The sequence below is a fragment of the Mus caroli genome, chromosome 17 (genome assembly GCF_900094665.2).
Source record: "Mus caroli chromosome 17, CAROLI_EIJ_v1.1, whole genome shotgun sequence".
NCBI lineage: Eukaryota > Metazoa > Chordata > Mammalia > Rodentia > Muridae > Mus > Mus caroli.
The window spans coordinates 19046058-19064729 of NC_034586.1; the positions used below are offsets into that span (position 1 = coordinate 19046058).

Consider the following 18672-nt stretch of genomic DNA (forward strand, 5'->3'; position numbering starts at 1 on the left):
GCCTCAATCTATGGAACACCTAAAATTGGCACCCCAGGAGTCAGTCAAGCTACTTGCATTCTCCAGATTGCTAAGTGCCATTACAGATGCCTAAGTCTCTACTGTACCCAGCATACCTTTGGGGATATCTAAATTGTATATGAGCATGTGTGGCTTCTCTTATTCATAGGTTATCTCTTTAATGCTTCATAACCTCTTGATATTTATATGGAAGGAGTTATACATAAAATTAAAGTAAGTATAAGCCTTTATTAAAGCATTTTATGTGGTTTTATTTCATGATAAGTTTTCTGATGTTTACAATTTTAGCTTTGTGTAAAGGATTTAACAAAAGGAATTCAGTTCATTTGATGAGGCTTGTAGAGTGGGATTTCTAAAGTACAACAGGACATGAGAATAGAACTTTTTTTTTTGTATTTTCTCATGAACAGTGGTATTCTGAGGGTCATTGGAGTTGGACTGAATCATGGGGTCTAAGCATGAGCTCAGAGTCATATATGGTAATAGCTCAGTTTAGATGTTGTCTGTCAGTAACACAGGTTTGTAGCCATATTTTCATTTGTCTCACCAAGGACTTCTCACTCTCCTTCATGAATACAAGGAAGAGAGTAGCCTTCTTTCTCAGGCTCCCTAAGCCTCTACATGCTGTCTGTGTTGAGTCTTTTTAATGGGATCATGTACTACCATAGTAGTAAGCCTGGAACAGTAATCACAAAGAACTTCCATGTTTTTTCTCTAATACTGATTTTCTGCTATACAAGTTTTGAGAAAAAATTAATGGGTTCAGCACATGTTGTATGAGAGACTTTTCCTGGCTTGAAACAACATTCATATGTACCCACTCAGCTAAAACAGGAATTCATAACAAAACCAAGTACGCTTGCCACTGAAATCCATCTTGTTTAACCAATGGGCTTTATTGGGGTTACTTACATAAATACGAGAATGGAGCTGCTTATAGGAGTAAAAGACAGTTGTACCATGAAACTTCAGGCCAGCATGAAATACAGTTTATGACACTGGATACCCAGAGCACACTACACACCTGTAGTCATATCTACTGGTTAAAGGGCACCATATCTTATTGGCTCAATGCATCAAAATGTCTTCTAAGCAGCAAGACTGCTATGAGTTTCTTCAAAGTAAGCACAGTAAATCCTGTCAGTTTCAGGTACTGCCTGAAGAGGTCTTGAGTTTATTTCCTGCCTTATTCAGCTTCCTTATAGGATGAAATGTTTTAGTTTTTTTTTTTTTTTTAAAAATTTAAATAAAAATTTTTTAAAAAGCCTACCACACAACAGAACATTTTTTCTTCAGGCGTCTCCATTTTGTTGTCATTGTGAAATATTTGAGTTTGAAAAAGAAACATTTTAATAAATGTCACATTTGCAGCGTTTTTCACTCGGTATACAGTCTTGATTTTTTTTTTCTCTAACATTTGAACATTACTCAAAGCTGTTCTCAAGTCTCTCATGTTCATGATTCTCTAGTGTGAAACCTGTAGTGGTCTATTACTACAGAGCTTGTCTAAAGCATATGCCACACTATTTACTATAGAAACTTTTGTTTTCTATATGAATTTTCTGATGTTTTCTTAGACATGAGAGGCAGGTAAAGACTGTGCTATATACATTGCATTTAAAAGGCTACTCTCCTGGATAAATTCTTTGATGAGTTCTAAGGTAGGCTTCTTGGATAAAGGATTAGTCAAATTCATTGCATTAGTAAGGCTTCTTGCAGTATGAATTTTCTGATGTTTTCTAAGAACTGAGCCACCAGTAAAGGATTTTTCACATTCACTACATTTGTAAGGCTTCTCTCCTGTATGAAGTCTCTGATGTGTTCTTAGGTGATCTTTCTGGATAAAGCATTTGTCACATTCACTACATTTGTAAGGTTTCTCTCCTGTGTGTATTTTCTGATGTGTTCTAAGATTGGCTTTCTGGATAAAGCATTTGCCACAGTCACTGCACTTGTAAGGTTTCTCTCCAGTATGAATTCTTTGATGTCTTCTTAGGTGGGCTTTCCTGATAAAACACTTGTGACATTCACTGCATTTGTAAGGTTTTTCTCCAGTATGACATTTCTGATGCTTTCTAAGATCTGAGCCAACTGTAAAGGATTTCCCACATTCACATTTGTAAGGTTTCTCTCCAGTATGAATTCTCTCATGAGTTCTAAGATTGGCTTTCTGGATAAAGCATTTGCCACAGTCACTGCATTTGTAAGGTTTTTCTCCTGTATGAATTCTGTGATGTCTCCTAAGGTTGGCTTTCCTGATAAAACACTTGTCACATTCACTGCATTTGTAAGGTTTCTCACCAGTATGAATTTTCTGATGTGTTCTAAGATCTGAGACAACAGTAAAGCATTTGTCACATTCACTACATTTGTAAGGTTTCTCTCCTGTGTGAATTCTTTGATGTTTTTTAAGTTTTGCTTTCTGGATAAAGCATTTATCACAGTCACTACATTTGTAAGGTTTCTCTCCAGTATGAATTTTTTGATGCATTCTAAGATCCGAGCCTACTGTAAAGGATTTCTCACATTCACTGCATTTGTAAGGTTTCTCTCCAGTATGAATCTTCTGATGTCTTCTAAGGTGGGCTTGCTGAATGAAGCACTTGTGACATTCACTGCATTTGTAAGGTTTCTCTCCAGTATGAATTCTTTGATGTATTCTTAGAGATGAGCCAACAGTAAAGGATTTCTCACATTCACTACATTTGTAACTTTTCTCTCCTGTATGAATTCTTTGATGTGTTTTAAGTTGGGATTTCTGGATGAAGCATTTGTTACATTCAGCGCATATGTATGCTTTCTCTCCTCTATGAATTCTCTGATGTCTTTGAAGACCTGAAGAGGAGGAAAGGGATTTGCCACATTCATTACATCTGTGAAGTTTTCTACGGTGGGTTCTGTAATGATTTTCAAGGTGTGATGATGTATAGAAGGACTTACTACATTGCTTACATTCATAAGGCCTCTCTCCTCCATGAATTTTATGGTGTCTTTTAAGACCTAAGCAGCAGATAAAGGATTTTCTACAATCATTACATTTGTAAGACTCCTCTTCAGAGTGAATTCTGTAATGTTTTTCAAATGATGAATGATAATAGCACTTACCACATTCTATACATTTGTAGGGTTTTTCTCCATAATGGATATTATAATGTACTTTGTGGTGTGATAAATACAGAATGGACTTATTGCATTCGGTAAGTTTATAGGGTTTCTCTCCAGGATGAGTTCTCCGATGCCTATAGAGACTTGAATAGGCCCTGAAACATTTTCCACACTTTCTGCATTGGTAAGGTTTTTCTCCACTACACATTCGTTTTATCATGAGTTTATGTTTAGAGTCAAAAAATTTATCATACTCTGTAATTTTGTGTTCTTTCTTTCCGGTGTCCATTTGTGCATATGAGCCAATGATGGAACACAAATTTAAATACTCCCTATAATCTTTGTATTGTTCTTCCTCAGTGCTCTTACTTTTATGTGCCTTTAGGTTTAATGATTCATTAGAAGGATCCCATTGGTTATCACTCCCATACATCTTGCAGTTTTCTGTAGTATCACTTGTATTATAAGGTATGCTTTGGGAGGATTCATAAAGCATTTTGTCAAGTTCATGATATTTGTAAGACTTCTCTTCAATATTTGCATGTTGATAGATAATATGGTTTGAGCTTTGATCCATGTCCTCTTCATATTTACCACATATGCAATGGTTTTCTGGAAAATTAGCAAATTAGGAATAATAAGTATTGACACTTGATTAAACAGATTCAATAACTTATGCCTCCTTAAGTTTAAGTTCTCAAAGATTAATAAACTAGCAGTTCATAGGAATAGAGCTCTCAGTAGAGGACATTTATATTTCACGATTTTTAAAGAATGCTCAGAAGATCTCCACTCTGATTTTTATCAAACTGAAAAGACAAACAATAGCCTTTTTACTCTTATCTAATCTACCTATGTTGTAGAATACTAAACAAATAGGTAATGAAAAACTAATGCAATTTGAAAAAGAAGCTTTCTAAACAACCATATGGAGAATACGTCTCTCTTTTCTTGTTTGTGTTTTTGAAAGAGTCACACCATGGAGCCTTCATTGGCTAGGAACCCATGCTGGCCAGGAACTCACCAGATCCACTTGCTTCATCTTCCCTAATGACAGAATTCAAAATCATGCAGTGCTAGGACTAGAGACCTTATCTCAAGAAAATAAAAAAACAATAAACAAAAAAGAAAAAAAATCCCAACATGCATACTACCAACAGCTTTTTTCATATTTTTAAATTTCTGCTTCCTTTTTAAAAAAATCAGAAGTAGATAAATAGCTTAATCAAGGAGTAAAATCAAAGTATTCCAACAACAAATTGTTGCACAATACTGAGTTTCATTGCTTTGAATATTCAGGTTTCTTTAAACTCTGAATTTAGGATTAAAATCTAGATGAGATAGTTGGAGAAATCTTTTAGTATACAGGATTGGTTGTTCTTGCAGAGAATACTGAAAAAATGTAGTTATGGCTATTATTACAGGAATTTTTCTTCTTTCTGGTTGTCTCTAGATAGATCAAAGAGCTTTTACTGTACAAAGTAGGTAAATACAAAGGATGAGTGAGGAATTCTATAAGAAAAACATTCTTACCTACAAAGACTAGGTTGCTGTAATTCTCCCACATTACATCCATGTATAGAGCTCTTTGAGAGGAGTTGAGATATTCCCATTCCTCCTCGGAGAAGTCCACAGCCACATTTCTGAATGTCAGTAGATCCTGTAATGGAAAACGACATATTTACCATGTGCTGTTGACAAAATGCTTTCCTAGGTAGAAGAGACCTAAGGAATTAGACAATTTCATTATATAGATGAGTCATAAAAATTATTCAAAATAAAAGTTTTCTAACAATGCTGCAGAGATCATTCATAAATTAAGAATACTGGTTGATCTTCTGGGAAACCCAAGTTTGGTTCTCAGCACCCTCTTTGTACTATACAAAAGATTTTAATTTTAGTTCAACCAAACCCAATGTTCTCTTCTGAACTCTACATGAAATATGGACACATATTACTCATGCATATGTTCAGAGAAATATACCCATAAAATAATAAAAGTGCAAGTTAATTTTAATAAAAGACAAATTTTAGAATATTCATACTCTAAACTGTATTTTCTATCTCTGTGAAAACAACATGACATTATAGACTCACAATTAACATACTTTGAGGGCACTGTAAGATACATGTTTGAGGTCTAGTTGCAGGAATAAACTTTTATGAAGGCTCTGTTGATATCAAACAGGATCACACTGTTTTATCGCAGACGGAAAAGTTATTAGGAAAACAATGCTTCCAAAGCCAATCTTGCTCAAATTTGGATACTGGATTAATCTCGCCTGCAGCTGGGCCTCACCAGACTCAACTCTACTTCTACTTCTACTTCCACTTCTACTCCTTCTCCTTTCTTCCTTCTTCCTTCCTTCTTCTTGTCCTTTTTTGTTTTTGTTTTCTTTTTTCTTTTTCTTTCTTTTTTTTTAAGTATAAAGGCAGGTTTATTGGGGGCAGCTCTCTGATTTACCAGTCCCAAGAAAGAGGGCAAGGGAAATTGCCATGCAGACAGGGAGACAGAGGTGGAGTCAGGGTGGGAGTGCACACAGAAATTAAGAAATGGAGAGAGAGAGAGAGAGAGAGAGAGAGAGAGAGAGAGAGAGAGCAAGCGAGCGAGCTGACTCAATTCTAACCTGCTCAGTTGAGATTCATGGATGAATAAAAAGTCAAAGAGGTTTTCTGTTGTTGTTATTGTTTTTAACAGGAAGGAGTATAATATCATTGCATAAACATTCTAAACAACACATAGAATCAGATACTTTGTGGAGCTATTGTATGAGAATATTTTCACAACCATCAAGTGAATAGAAAAATCATTATTAGACAACATTAATATTACTGCATTTTTCTAAAAGTCAACAAAGCCAATACAGATTAGTAACAATTTCAGAAATTCCATATGTGGGTTCACTACATAGTAGTCAGAATAAATGTCCTTTGTGACAATGCATTCAAATGAAGTAGAAAGATTTTCTGTGATGGAAATGATTGTACAAGATTGTGTAAGAATAATACTAATTCTTCATTAATTTTGAATATATTATTGTTCATGTGATTATCTCAACTGAAAATTTGAATTTTTTAATTTCAATGCTATTCTTTTCTTCCATATTTGAACTCAATAATCTAAAAATAATTTTATATTTCATAGATAAGTATCATTTATGATGCTTTTTTCATTTTACAAAAAAAAAAAGATGCAAGGTTATACAATGGCTCCATCACGAATGCACATTTTTAAATGTAAACCTGAGGGACAGACATATGGCTCAGAGGTAAAGGGAACTTGCTGTTCCTGCAGAGAAATATGATTTAATTTTCTTTATACTCATGGCTCCTTCAGTGCTTTACTCCTATACCAAGGATTTGAGGCCAACCTCTGAGCTCCATGGTTATCAATGGAAGAATGGCATACACATAAAATCACCCAGATAAATACTCATATACTTAGTAAAGACTTTTTTAAAGTAAGAAATTAAAACCTGCTCAATGCAACCTCTCTGCAGAATTTTACCTATGTAATACATAGATTCAGGGAAAGGAAACATATAGGGTGGCAGGCATCTTCCCCCCTCTAAGGGAAGAGAGCAGAGTCATTAAAAGGGACATTCATTTATGCTTCAAAATTGAGGACTTATGCATAGAACCAAGTCACTATCTGTAAAAGAATTCTTACTAGTATATTTTACATGATACAATATAGAGATGAGAAAAAATACTGTTTACACTTTGTCTGAAAACCAAAATAAAAAGAGAAAATACTGATCTATCAATTGGGAACTTATCACTGAGCATTGGATTTAAAAAAAGAATATGAGTAGAACCTCTCTTGAGACAAATAGTTTTCAGATGTCAATACACCATAGGTACATGATCCCTTGTAATCCGGGCTACATCAAATAGCAAAATGAATATCCACTGCACTGCAATTTGCATCTCCTCAGAGATAGGCAAAACAAGCCATATATTCGTTCTATCATCTGGGTTCTCTAAGGTGCTGAAATATTTACTACTCAGATTTAACATAGTGAGTCTCTTTTATTTCTAATTTTCTATAAATTGCTGAGTGAGGTAGGCCAAAATGTCCATGTGTTTACATGGCTACTTTAATAAGATGGTCTGGAAACCTTACTGCCTCTGAAATGCAATCTATGTGGCACATGAGACCTACCTTTTATACTAATACATAAGGACAAATGTCCATCCTGTGTAAGAATTGTGCATTCATATATTTCTTTGATCCCTACTTACAATGGAAATCTAAATTTATACTCAAAATTACAGGTGTTAAGTGAATGAAATATATTGTGCTTACTTTAATAATCCGGGGAAGATACAATGGGACAAGGCTGTGCTATGTGGGTGACAAAATGTAAAGCTTTAATCTTAACTAAAAGAGAAGAAAAAGAAGAAGAAGAAATCATTGGAAATATTGCTCCTGCTAAAGGAAATTTGGTGACAAAGTGTGGAGCCAAGACTTAAGGAAAGGCCATCCAGAGACTTCCCCACCTGGTGATCCATCCCATATACAGACACCAAACCCAGACACTATTGAGGATGCCAACAAGTGCTTGCTGACAGAAGTCTGATAATCTGTCTCCTGAGAGGCTCTGTCCGTGCCTGGCAAATACAGAGGTGGATGCTCACAGGGTTCCCAATGGAGGAGTTAGGGAAAGGACGGAAGGAGCTGAAGGGGTTTGCAACCAGCAACCACATCAACCACCCAGCCCTCCCAGAGACTCAACTACCAACCAAAGAGTACACATGGTGGAACCCATGTCTCCAGTCACCTATGGAGCAGAGAATGGCCTTGTCAGGCATCAATGGGAAGAGAGGTCCTTGGTCCTCTGAAGGCTCAATGCCTTAGTGTGGGGGATGCCAGGGCAGTGAGGCGGGACTGGGTGGGTAGGTTGGGGAGCACTGTCAGAGAAGCAGGGGAAGGGGAGATGGGAAAGGGGCTCTGCAGAGTGGAAACCAGGAAGGGGGATAACATTTGAAACATAAACAAATAAAATATGCAATAAAAAAAGAGAGAAAACCCATAAACAATTTAAAATAAGTGAAAAAAATCAATCATTGGAAGTAAACACTTTAGATAACTTGACCCAAGGTAGGCTTGCATGGTTTCAACAACAACAACAATTTCAAAAACTCCCCCCAAAAACAAACAGAAAAAACAAACAAACAAACAAACAAAAAACCAACAGGAAATGTGAATACAACACTAACCTGGGGCACATCTATCAGAGAAGCAGCCATTTTTCCTGTTGCTCCTTTCTGAGTTTCAGTCTCAGGAACAAAGACGGTAACTCTTCTTGACATTTCACATCAAGATGTCAAAAATAAAAAGCTAAAATTAATACAATCCTCTTATAGAGAATGCTAAACCACATAAGAAAACCTCAAAACGACAACAACAAAAGATATCTGAGGTACTGTCAATGTCCTTATAGAGGGAAAAGCAGGGTAAAATATATTTGGACCAATGAAAGGAAATAACTATGGGTCTTATCACTGCACCCATAAATTTTGGCTCTTAAAATTAATGGGGAAGAACGTGCATTTGAAGAAGTTATGAAATAACACAGGTCACCCTCTCAGGCAGCACTAAAGGTCACAATTGGAGATAAACTATACATAGACAAAATGGAGAAAGACGGGCGTGGTGGCGCACGCCTTTAATCCCAGCACTCAGGAGGCAGAGGCAGGCGGATTTCTGAGTTCGAGGCCAGCCTGGTCTACAGAATGAGTTCCAGGACAGCCAGGGCTATACAGAGAAACCCTGTCTCGAAAAACCAAAGAAAAGAAAAAATGGAGAAAATTTATCCATGATAACATAGAAATGTTTTACATAAAGAGTAGATGAATAGAGGAGAGCTGGGAGTAAGGGTTCATGTCCAACTCACACAAAAACAACAAACCACCAGTTCTAACTGGAGGGAAAAAAAATACTACCAGAAATGTTACCAACCAGCAGATATTTTTAAAATACTATAAGAAATAAAAACCCTGAAATATGAAAATCTCAGTAGAGATCTGAGACAAAGTGTAATACGATTGCCTTGTGATGAACTCCTAAAGCAAATAGGAAGAAACAGAATACAGTGTGATACAGTAAAGGGCAGATATGCTAAATGGAGCCCCGCAGCCCAGTGCAGAGGGAAAAAGGGAAGAACATTAGCAGGAACACTGTAAGGAGAGAAAGATGCATACATTCTCCAGTCTCTTTTACTCCAGAGGGAGCTAGAGAAATCTGAATACGACAAAGAGGAGAAAGGAGAGACAAGTAAAGGAGAATGGCAACAAATTTGTTTGTCTGTTTGTTTGTTTACATTTCAAAAAGATTTTCCTTTATTTAAACACATTTACAGTATGCAGGTTAACTTAAAATTGTATGTCGTTTTCCCAAACCAATTACGTTTAAATGTAACCCTAAACACTGAAAACAATTTGTTTTAAATGATCAAGACACAAAACTTCCCACAGACACCATGGGAAAAAAATCTTGAAAAATGCAAAACTAATACACAAAATGACTAGTTTCCTACAAATATATAATGACAATTTGAGGAGTAAGTTACAAATGTGACACATCCAGGTAGGTTCACAAAGAACTAGGAAAAAATCATGATGACTTCTCTTCTGTGAGGAAAATTTTAAGGCACTCAGAAAAATAAAATAAAATGACAGAAAAACAAGAGCACAAAGGAAATGGACAGCCACGCACTCTGACTGACAAACAATGTGGCGTAAACGATTTATCACTAACAGCAACCAGCAGAATCAATGCAATTCCCATCAGCAAAATACTGACATTTTCCACAAAAGTAGATAATGGAAACCGTCACATCGTCACAGGAAAATTACAACTATAGTTGTGAGGAGCTCAATCCTAGAAGTAGGTAAGAAAAGTTTTCTTTAAATAGAAATTAGGGGTCCGGGAAACTTAGCTTTTTGCCTGAGAATTCACAATCATAAGTGAGAGAGTGAAATTAGCATGGGTTCTTCTGAGTCCTATGCAACAAAGCATTTTGTATAACTACTGAAATGTTTGTTAAAATTCCCAAACCAAAACCTCTGCAGCTTTTTATAGTCACAGGAAATAGTGCAAAGACAGCCATGAAAGGAAATCCAGATCCCTGCCAATTATTAAATAAACAAACAAATAAATAAATGAGAGAAAGGGGGCAGGGAGGATTTTTTTTTTTCTGCCAAACATAACTTGGCATGGTGGGCCAAATGGACTCTACAGCCATTTGTCTTCCAGACCATCCCTGTGTGTTTGTGGCTCATAACCCCAAACAAGCTGACTAGATCTCAAAGCACTCCATCCCCACTGCCTTTTCCAAGGTCAGGGTCTGGCCTATCTTCATTCTACATAACTTTTTTTTTTTTTGGTTTACATAATTATGGCGCACGCGCACACACACACACCCCAAATCACACTTATATTATATTTATGTCATCTTCGATAATTTTCTTGATAGTTAAAGGACATTTCCATGATTTCATATTAAAGAATTTTAGGTTAAGTATGTGAGAGCAGATGCCACTTACCTCTAGCTTCACTTCCAACTGATCTCCCCAGTATGGGGAAGACACATTCTGTTTTTCATGATTTCAGAAAAGTTACTCTACTGTTTTCCATAAAATTGAAATAATACATTCAAATTTCACAAATGATCAAAGGCAAAGAACAGTCAAGTGTGCTTGAAGATAAAAATAAATAAAATAACTCAAATAAATCTCTAGAAACAAACTGCTGATATTTATGAATTCCTGGAAGAATTTAAAAGACACTCAATGAGCAAAGCAAGAAGAATAACAGTAAATGAGGTTAGGAAATGTATATTATCAAAGCAGAGTTAAACCAACACAAAGGTAACAGAATAGAGCTCAGACAGCTACACGATGAGGAAATAGGAGAGAAGTTCTCCATTTTGAGGAAGGAAAAAAACCATCACTTGTGATGGTTTTAATAGGTTTGCCCCATAGACTCTTATGTTTGAATGCTTGGCCCATGGCGAGTGTCACTATTAGGTTGTATGGCCTTAATGGAGTAGGTATTATCTTTGATTCTCTATTAGTTGCTATACAAACTTTTTAAAAATATCTTCCTATATACTATTTCAGATTGGCTTGTTCTTATGCTTATAAGGCCTCAGGCACATAGTTATAGACAAATGTCTTTTATAACCAGCACCTCTTCCTGCCAAAACTTCTGAGCATGTTTTTGTCAGCCACATCTATGCGACTGTCTTTTATGAACTTGTACTCACCCTGACACTCTTAAGAACAAAATTGTCCTCATGCTCCATGAATTCTGTGCCACTGTTCCTTGATTTAAGTCTCTACAGTAGCTAAGGAACAGTAAACAAGGGGCTGGAGAGGAGGCTCATCAGTTACGAGCAGTTGTTGCCCTTGCAGGTTCCAGATTGTTCCCTTTATGCGTGGATACTAATACCGTCCTGTAACTCAGGTTTCAGAGGATTAGGTGTTCTCTTCTGGTCAAACGAAATCAACTTGTTTCTGTGATGAGATTAGAGTACAGAGGAAGCATTTTACCTAATACAAACTAAAAGAATGAATCCTTAAGTACTAGGACTAGAGGTGAAAGGGGACATGGTAGTGTATGGCAATGACGTCAGTGTTGCCTTTTGTTTTAACTGTGGGAAGTCATATACACAAATAAATAAAAATCGAAGAAGAAAAGGATGAATTCCGAGAAACAAGTGAACAAATCACCCTTCTGTGTAATAAAAATAGACCAGAAATTAACAAAGTGCTGCAGAGGCCATGGAGACTGAGGCAAGAAGAGCTTCCTCTAAGGTCTCTGAGGACTGGACAGATTCAGTATGGCACTCTCCTTTCCTTTAGATAAACCTTACACTAATGACAAAAGAAGAATATTGCAGAAAACACAATCAATGTTAAGACACCAAATATGAACACTCCGGGAGAGAAATAAGACCATGTCAATAGACTCCTGAAAGGTCTGTGGCAAAATATCACATTTGCCAGAATAAAAGCTCTGAATAATATGAAAAGGAACACACAGTAATAAAGACATAATAAAGACAATGAGCCACAGCTAAACCTTTGTCTTAGGGTTTCTATTCCTGCACAAACATCATGACCAAGAAGCAAGTTGGGGAGGAAAGGGTTTATTCGGCTTACACTTCCATACTGCTGTTCATCACCAAAGGAAGTCAGGACTAGAACTCAAGCAGGTCAGAAAGCAGGAGCTGATGCAGAGGCCATGGAGGGATGTTCTTTACTGGCTTGCCTCCCCTGGCTTGCTCAGCCTGCTCTCTTNTAGAACCAAGACTACCAGCCCAGAGATGGCACCACCCACAAGGGGCCTTTCCCCCTTGATCACTAACTGAGAAAATGCCTTACAGTTGGATCTCATGGAGGAATTTCCTCAACTGAAGCTCCTTTCTCTGTGATAACTCAGCTGTGTCAAGTTGACACACAAATCCAGCCAGTACAGCCTTATACTACAGAAGGAGAACAGCTGGGATCATTTCACTATAATCAGGACAGCGAAGTGTCTGCTTCCTCCACACTAACTCAACACAGTACATCAATGAGTAAGCTGTTCAAGAGGAAAGTAAACCTCCTACAAAGGAAGTAGAACTCTGAAATCCAAAACATTAATAGTCATGAGGCAGCTCAGATCTGATCATCCTAATAAGCTATACAATCCACATACAACAGCACTTGTTATGTTGTTTTCTTGTTTCATTTTTATCATAACAACAAGAAGATACTGAGAAGGCAGCAGACCACTCACAGTATCTAAAAGTATCTTAGACTCCCTAGTGTTAAAAGCTGCTATAAAAGCTGGGTCAGGGACCATATTATCGATGGCAATACCCAGTTTTGTATCCTGCTTGCTACATTCCTAACCTGCCAGGCAAAGCATGCCCTCTGGTGTCATAATGGCAAGAAGCTTTTGTGGTTTGATTACAGGCCTGTTCCGCAGAAGGAAATAGATGGATGTTTCTGGGAAGCTGGCCAAAAGCCAATGATGAGAAAGGTCACAGGGAAGGAATCCACAACTGACATTTTCCTACATGTGCAAATATTTAAACTTCTTTTAAATGATTCAGTTCATACTCATAGCCTGGTGGTTCTTCACCATGTGTCAAAGAAACTTTGTTTTGAAAGAGCAACAGTTATTTCAGAGGCTCATAACTGATCAAATACTGAGAACAATTGGCTGCTGACTGCACAGCCTATTATGGGAATAACTTCCTACATATAAGTCACAGGGAATAAGACCAAAGTACAGGCAAAAAAGATTGTAAGAACCAGAAGATAAGGAAGAAATGTATAAAAACCTCTTGTGCCATGACATGGCAGTTTAAATTATTAACACATGGCCTGGATACCTGGCCTAAGCACACCCAAAATCATTCATGAAACATGAGAGTGGCTAATGGGAAGACATATGGCTAACCAGGGAAGGGAGAGAGTGTTGGGAGTGCTGGGGGTAATTGTGAGTGATTAAACCTCTGCAGTGATTAAATATAAATATTTATTAATTATAAAGATTAATCCAAACTTAAACTTTAAGAACTTGAGGGAGATATCAATGGCTAGTTAAAGGCAGACCTTTTAAAATCATTGATATAACCATCTAATTAGAAGTTTTACACTCCCTGTTAATTAACTAAAACTGAACAGAAAAAAAAAAAGAATTAAAAGAAAATCTGAAAAAAAAAAACAAAGGAAAAAAACTAACTAAGCAGAAAAGACCTCTGAATTCACTGCAGGAATTGAGGAATTGTCACAAGATGGGAAAACCTTGCATGGACATGGAATGGGACATATTATTATGAAAATAACAGTGTTAAAAGATATATGACTAACTCAAAATCCATGACAATGTCCCCACGAATTACCTCATATATATATATATATATATATATATATATATATACACACACATATATTTATGTATATATATACATACATATATACTATATATATATACATATATACTATATATATATATCTTCTATAATAGATATATATATATATCTATTATAGAAGCCTCTCTACTATATATATATATATATATATATATATATATATATAGTAGAGAGGCTTCTATAAATTTATACAGAAGCACAAAGACCTTAACAGTACAGAGCAACCCCAGACACAGAACAAAGCTTGATTTATACCAGCTGTGATTTCAAATGATCCTGTAATCCTACAGGTGCAAAGGCACCATGGGAGTCACAGAAGAGGATCCACCGTATCCAGCAGGTGACTTTCACCAAAACAACAAAATGATACTGTATAGACAGTTTCATCAACCAATGATAAATAGAAAAGTATCTACTTTTAAAAGAAAGAAACTGAGTCCTATTCAATGAATTGTGAAATTTGCAGAGTAACACAATGGAAAACAAGTCCATATATGGACATAGGAACCTAGTTTCTGAATAGAACTACAAATTAATAGGACACAAGAGCAAAAAGCAACAAACAGGGCTGCATACAATTAAAAACTTGCATTGAAATGGTATGAAGAAAGAGCCTACAGAATGGATTAATTTATTAGCAAACTTCCTTGGTATAACATACAAATACAGAATTTATGAAGAATTTTTAAAAAGCAAATAAATAATGTTATAACCAATAAATAAGGATGAAAATAGCAAGTTAAAAAGCAATTAAAACAGCTGAAATGTACATAGCACATACTCCACAGATTTAGCCAAGAAGAAAATGACCGTCTAATATATACTCGGGTCTCTTCTCTAATCTACCCTTAAAGTTCTAACCAATAACAAAAGCTGGAGACAATGCAGGAAAAAGGACACAGAGATACAATGTCAGCGGGAATCTAAGACCCTGCAGCCACCAGGCAAGTCAGTGGACAGCTTCTTGAACAACCAAACAAGGAAAAAGAGAAAACCCAGACAAGATACTACTCCCATTTATAAAGGAAATACTGCAAAATATCAACAACAAAGAAAGGAGCAGAGGAAGAAGAAAAGAGACACAAGAAATAGAGAAAAATTAACAAAATGGTTTGTTTATATTTAGTTTCAGTGATTTCTTGAAATGCATGTGGATACTGATCCCCAAACCAAATATGAAAATAGAATACTGCTTCAAAAAAAACAAAACAAACAAAAAACCCCCAAACACCCTAATATACATAGTATATATAAATAAACATATATATATTCACATAGCATATATATGTGTGTATAGAACATATGTATTAATATCTACTTTTATAGAATCTATATATATGCTTTCATATACTTTTCATAGATATACATGTGTATGTGTATATATGAATATATATATGTATATATACACACAAACATGTATATGTACATAGATATGTATGTATACACACACACATATATACACATTATTTCAAAAAGAAGAACACAGAATGCTAAGAGACAAGGAAGTTTTTAAAAAGGTATGCTATAAAGAACATTTGTTATTATTATGGCAGGTAAGGGAAAAAGTCAAATCTAACAACTTACATAACAAAACTATTAACAAATGATCAAATGGTCCATTTCCAGAAAGCAATGTGCTCAATTTGCATTTCACAATACAAACTTTTCAAATACAATGACAGAACGGTAGAAGCAAATACACAGTGATGCAGGGAAGCTCCAATGTCCACCATTCAGTGATGTTGAACATTAGTGAAAGACAACCAATGAAAAGCACAGAAAACCAAGAATACTTAGGCCTCCAGAGAATCATGAACACAACAGCAGAAGACACAACAGTCTTCTCAACCTTCAAGTAACATGCTCCACTGTGGCCATGTCTTAGGACAAGTCTTCAAACCTAGGGGTGATCAATGTTTAATAAGTGTCCTCTCTAAGAACCTGGAATGCTGACATCAACAGCAGATAGAAAACGGAAGAAGCCATGTGACTCAATGAAAGTATGTTCAAACACAAGAAGACACACAAAAGAATATTTGTATTCTGTAAAGAGCCTAAGTAATCTGAACGAAGATTCCACAGGCATTTTTCATAGGAATAGAGAAAATCTTTCTAAAATTTATAAAACTGTGAGAAACCACAAAGACTTCAAAAATTATGAAAGAAGGATCAAACCCAGAGGTGATTTCAAAATATATAAAAATTATAGCTACACAAACCATGACTAGTTAACACAGATGGATGACAGAGATGTCAATGGAAAGGCAATGTAGTCAGAGTTTAATACTCTGCACAGGTTTTAAGCAAATCTTATTGAAACCTGGCTGACATTATTTTAGGAAATGGAGAAATTAATCCTAAAAGAAACAGAACCTGAAGGAACTACAAAATGTTTCATGAACTCTGAGAAGAGAAAAAAAAAAAAAAAAAAACCCAAGAGGTATCAATGGTTCTAACTAAACACTACATTAAAATTATAGTAACAAAACCTGGTAATATTGGTATGAAGACACAACCAGAGCTGTGACTAGGAGAGGGAAGGCATTACTCATATGCAACGTCAAATAAAATTTTATTTGCCTCAGAGTATTAATACCTACAGAGTCTTCAAACAAACACCTCTGATAGGATAAGCCTGAGACTATTCTCAGTGCAACTCATTTCTAATGTAATAGAATGTGGCAAAACCAATCTCATGTCCTGTTTTTACTGTCACTTGGGCTCCTCCCCATCCCTTCCTCAATCCCTCTAACATACCTGGATCCTTTGCTACAGTTTCCTCTCTTCACCATCCAGGGCTCTTTGCTCTGCTTCACAGTTAAGCAGGACTGGCTGAGGAGTGTGAGATCTGCATGCGAGAAAGACATTCCTCAGAAAGTAACTGGAACCTTTCATGAAAGAAAACTGAAAGATGCTCACACCTGTCAAAAGAATATACTTGAAGGAAGGAGAAAATATCATGAAAAATGTCTGTCGTTCTCTAAGGATTTCACTTTACTCTGTGAAATCTAAGACTAATCACAAGGAGTCATTACTCTGATTCCAGTGAGCGAATACAATTATTGAAACGATGCTTTCTAATTTTAGTTTTAATCTAAACTGAGTTTGCTAACTATAAAATCATGATTACACATTTCTGAATTGTGTGTTTACACTCCAAATACTGTATTTATAGAGTGCTTACATCTCAAGACAGAAAATTAACAGGGAGTAAAATTTGCTTAGTAAACGTTAATGTTTACAGCCGTAACTTTGGCACTTGATAAAGTACTGCTATGGGTAGCCGGCCAGAGATGACCACTCAAACAGTTTATAGCCCACTCAAAGTCTATTCCAGACAGCTGAGACCACACCCAAGTGTTCAGGGACCTAAGTGTCTCTGTGAATGTCCAAAACGTAGGGTTTTTAAGGGCAGGGACCTCATCCAGGCATCTTGCGTAGCAGCTGCTGGGGGCATTCTGCAGAGTAAGTAGTTTGAAGCAAGCAGTTTTTAACAGAAGCTAAAATAGGAGGTTAGCCACCCTGATGGGAGGTTCCTGCACACCAGCAGCTAGGATCTAAGGTTGACTGGAAGAGGTTACTCAAAACCAAGCACTTTAATCAAAGGCTAAGTATGGTAGGTTAGCTAGGACATCCTGACCTAGAATAGAGTTGGGTCGTTTTTTTCATGGGATTCTCCATCAAGAAAATAATTTTTTAGTTAACCCTGGAAACGGTCTCAGCAAGAATACAACAAGATGGAGGAACCTCTACACTGTTTTGCTCTGTCACAGTGTATATTCTGATTCTATCAAATCTACACTGGTTCTTCATGCGTCTAGTATGTTTCTGCTGTGCTTAGTCCCAGGGGCAAAGGACAATCTCCGAAATAGGCAAGTAGTAGAACACAGAAGTTAGAAAGCATGCATGGATTTAAATTCCAGCAGCTTTGTAACTATTACAAAGCAATGAGAAGCCTGCTTGCAGACAACAGATAATGCAAATGCTCTAGCACATTATTTTATGAAAATATTCTGGCCAGCATAAGATAAATGCAAAAATGACGATAAACCCCTGTTCACATGATTTCAATCTTCCCGACAATGGTAGGATATCCATGGTAAGATTATTTACGTCAGAATTGTGAGAGCGGCTTCCTTTGAGCAGCCTCCACCCTTGCTCCCGCCCGTTTCCCAGCCCCGCGGCTCCTCTGACCTGGGCGTTCTATGGCTGCCGGGCTGAGGCTCAAGCTACAGCGCGGTTGACTAAGGACTTTCTCAGGACTCCTCTCGCGGCACCTGTGGATGCATGGAATTTTCACGCCCTCCTAGAGAAGCCCATGTCCTCCACCCCGGATTCCGGACCTCGCAGCTTCCCCGGTCCCTCAGTGAATGGTGGATTTTTCTGTCACTCTGTGCATCCTTGGAGCGCCGCCCTAGCTCCGCCCACCACACGCCGGTTCCGGTTACGTGAGGTTTTTTGTAAGCCCGCCTCTCCCAAGCGCTTCTCTTTCTTTCTTTTTTTTTTTTTTTCCCCAAGTCTACCCGATTGTTTTCTTTTCGTTTTTAAAATCTTCCTCGCCTTCTGATCAGGCAAGTATCCCCGCCCCGCGGAGACAGGTCCCTCCTACTCA

The 18672-nt window shown here is 36.8% G+C and overlaps 1 protein-coding gene across 2 annotated transcripts; it reads right to left on the reverse strand.

The window, feature by feature from the left end:
* Positions 1–315: 315 nt before the first annotated feature.
* On the reverse strand, positions 316–18415 carry LOC110312461 (zinc finger protein 420-like). 2 transcript variants are annotated; one of them, XM_029471262.1, is made up of 5 exons: positions 18255–18415; positions 16818–16908; positions 8350–8431; positions 4660–4786; positions 316–3738 (listed from the first exon to the last, which is right to left on the reverse strand). In XM_029471262.1, the coding sequence occupies exons 2-5, from the start codon at positions 16850–16852 to the stop codon at positions 1595–1597; spliced, it is 2388 nt and encodes a 795-aa protein (XP_029327122.1). In that variant the 5' UTR covers positions 16853–16908; positions 18255–18415; the 3' UTR covers positions 316–1594. The 2 variants fall into 2 exon arrangements, with proteins under 2 accessions (XP_029327122.1, XP_029327121.1); XM_029471261.1 differs by having other exon boundaries at positions 8350–8434.
* Positions 18416–18672: the final 257 nt, after the last annotated feature.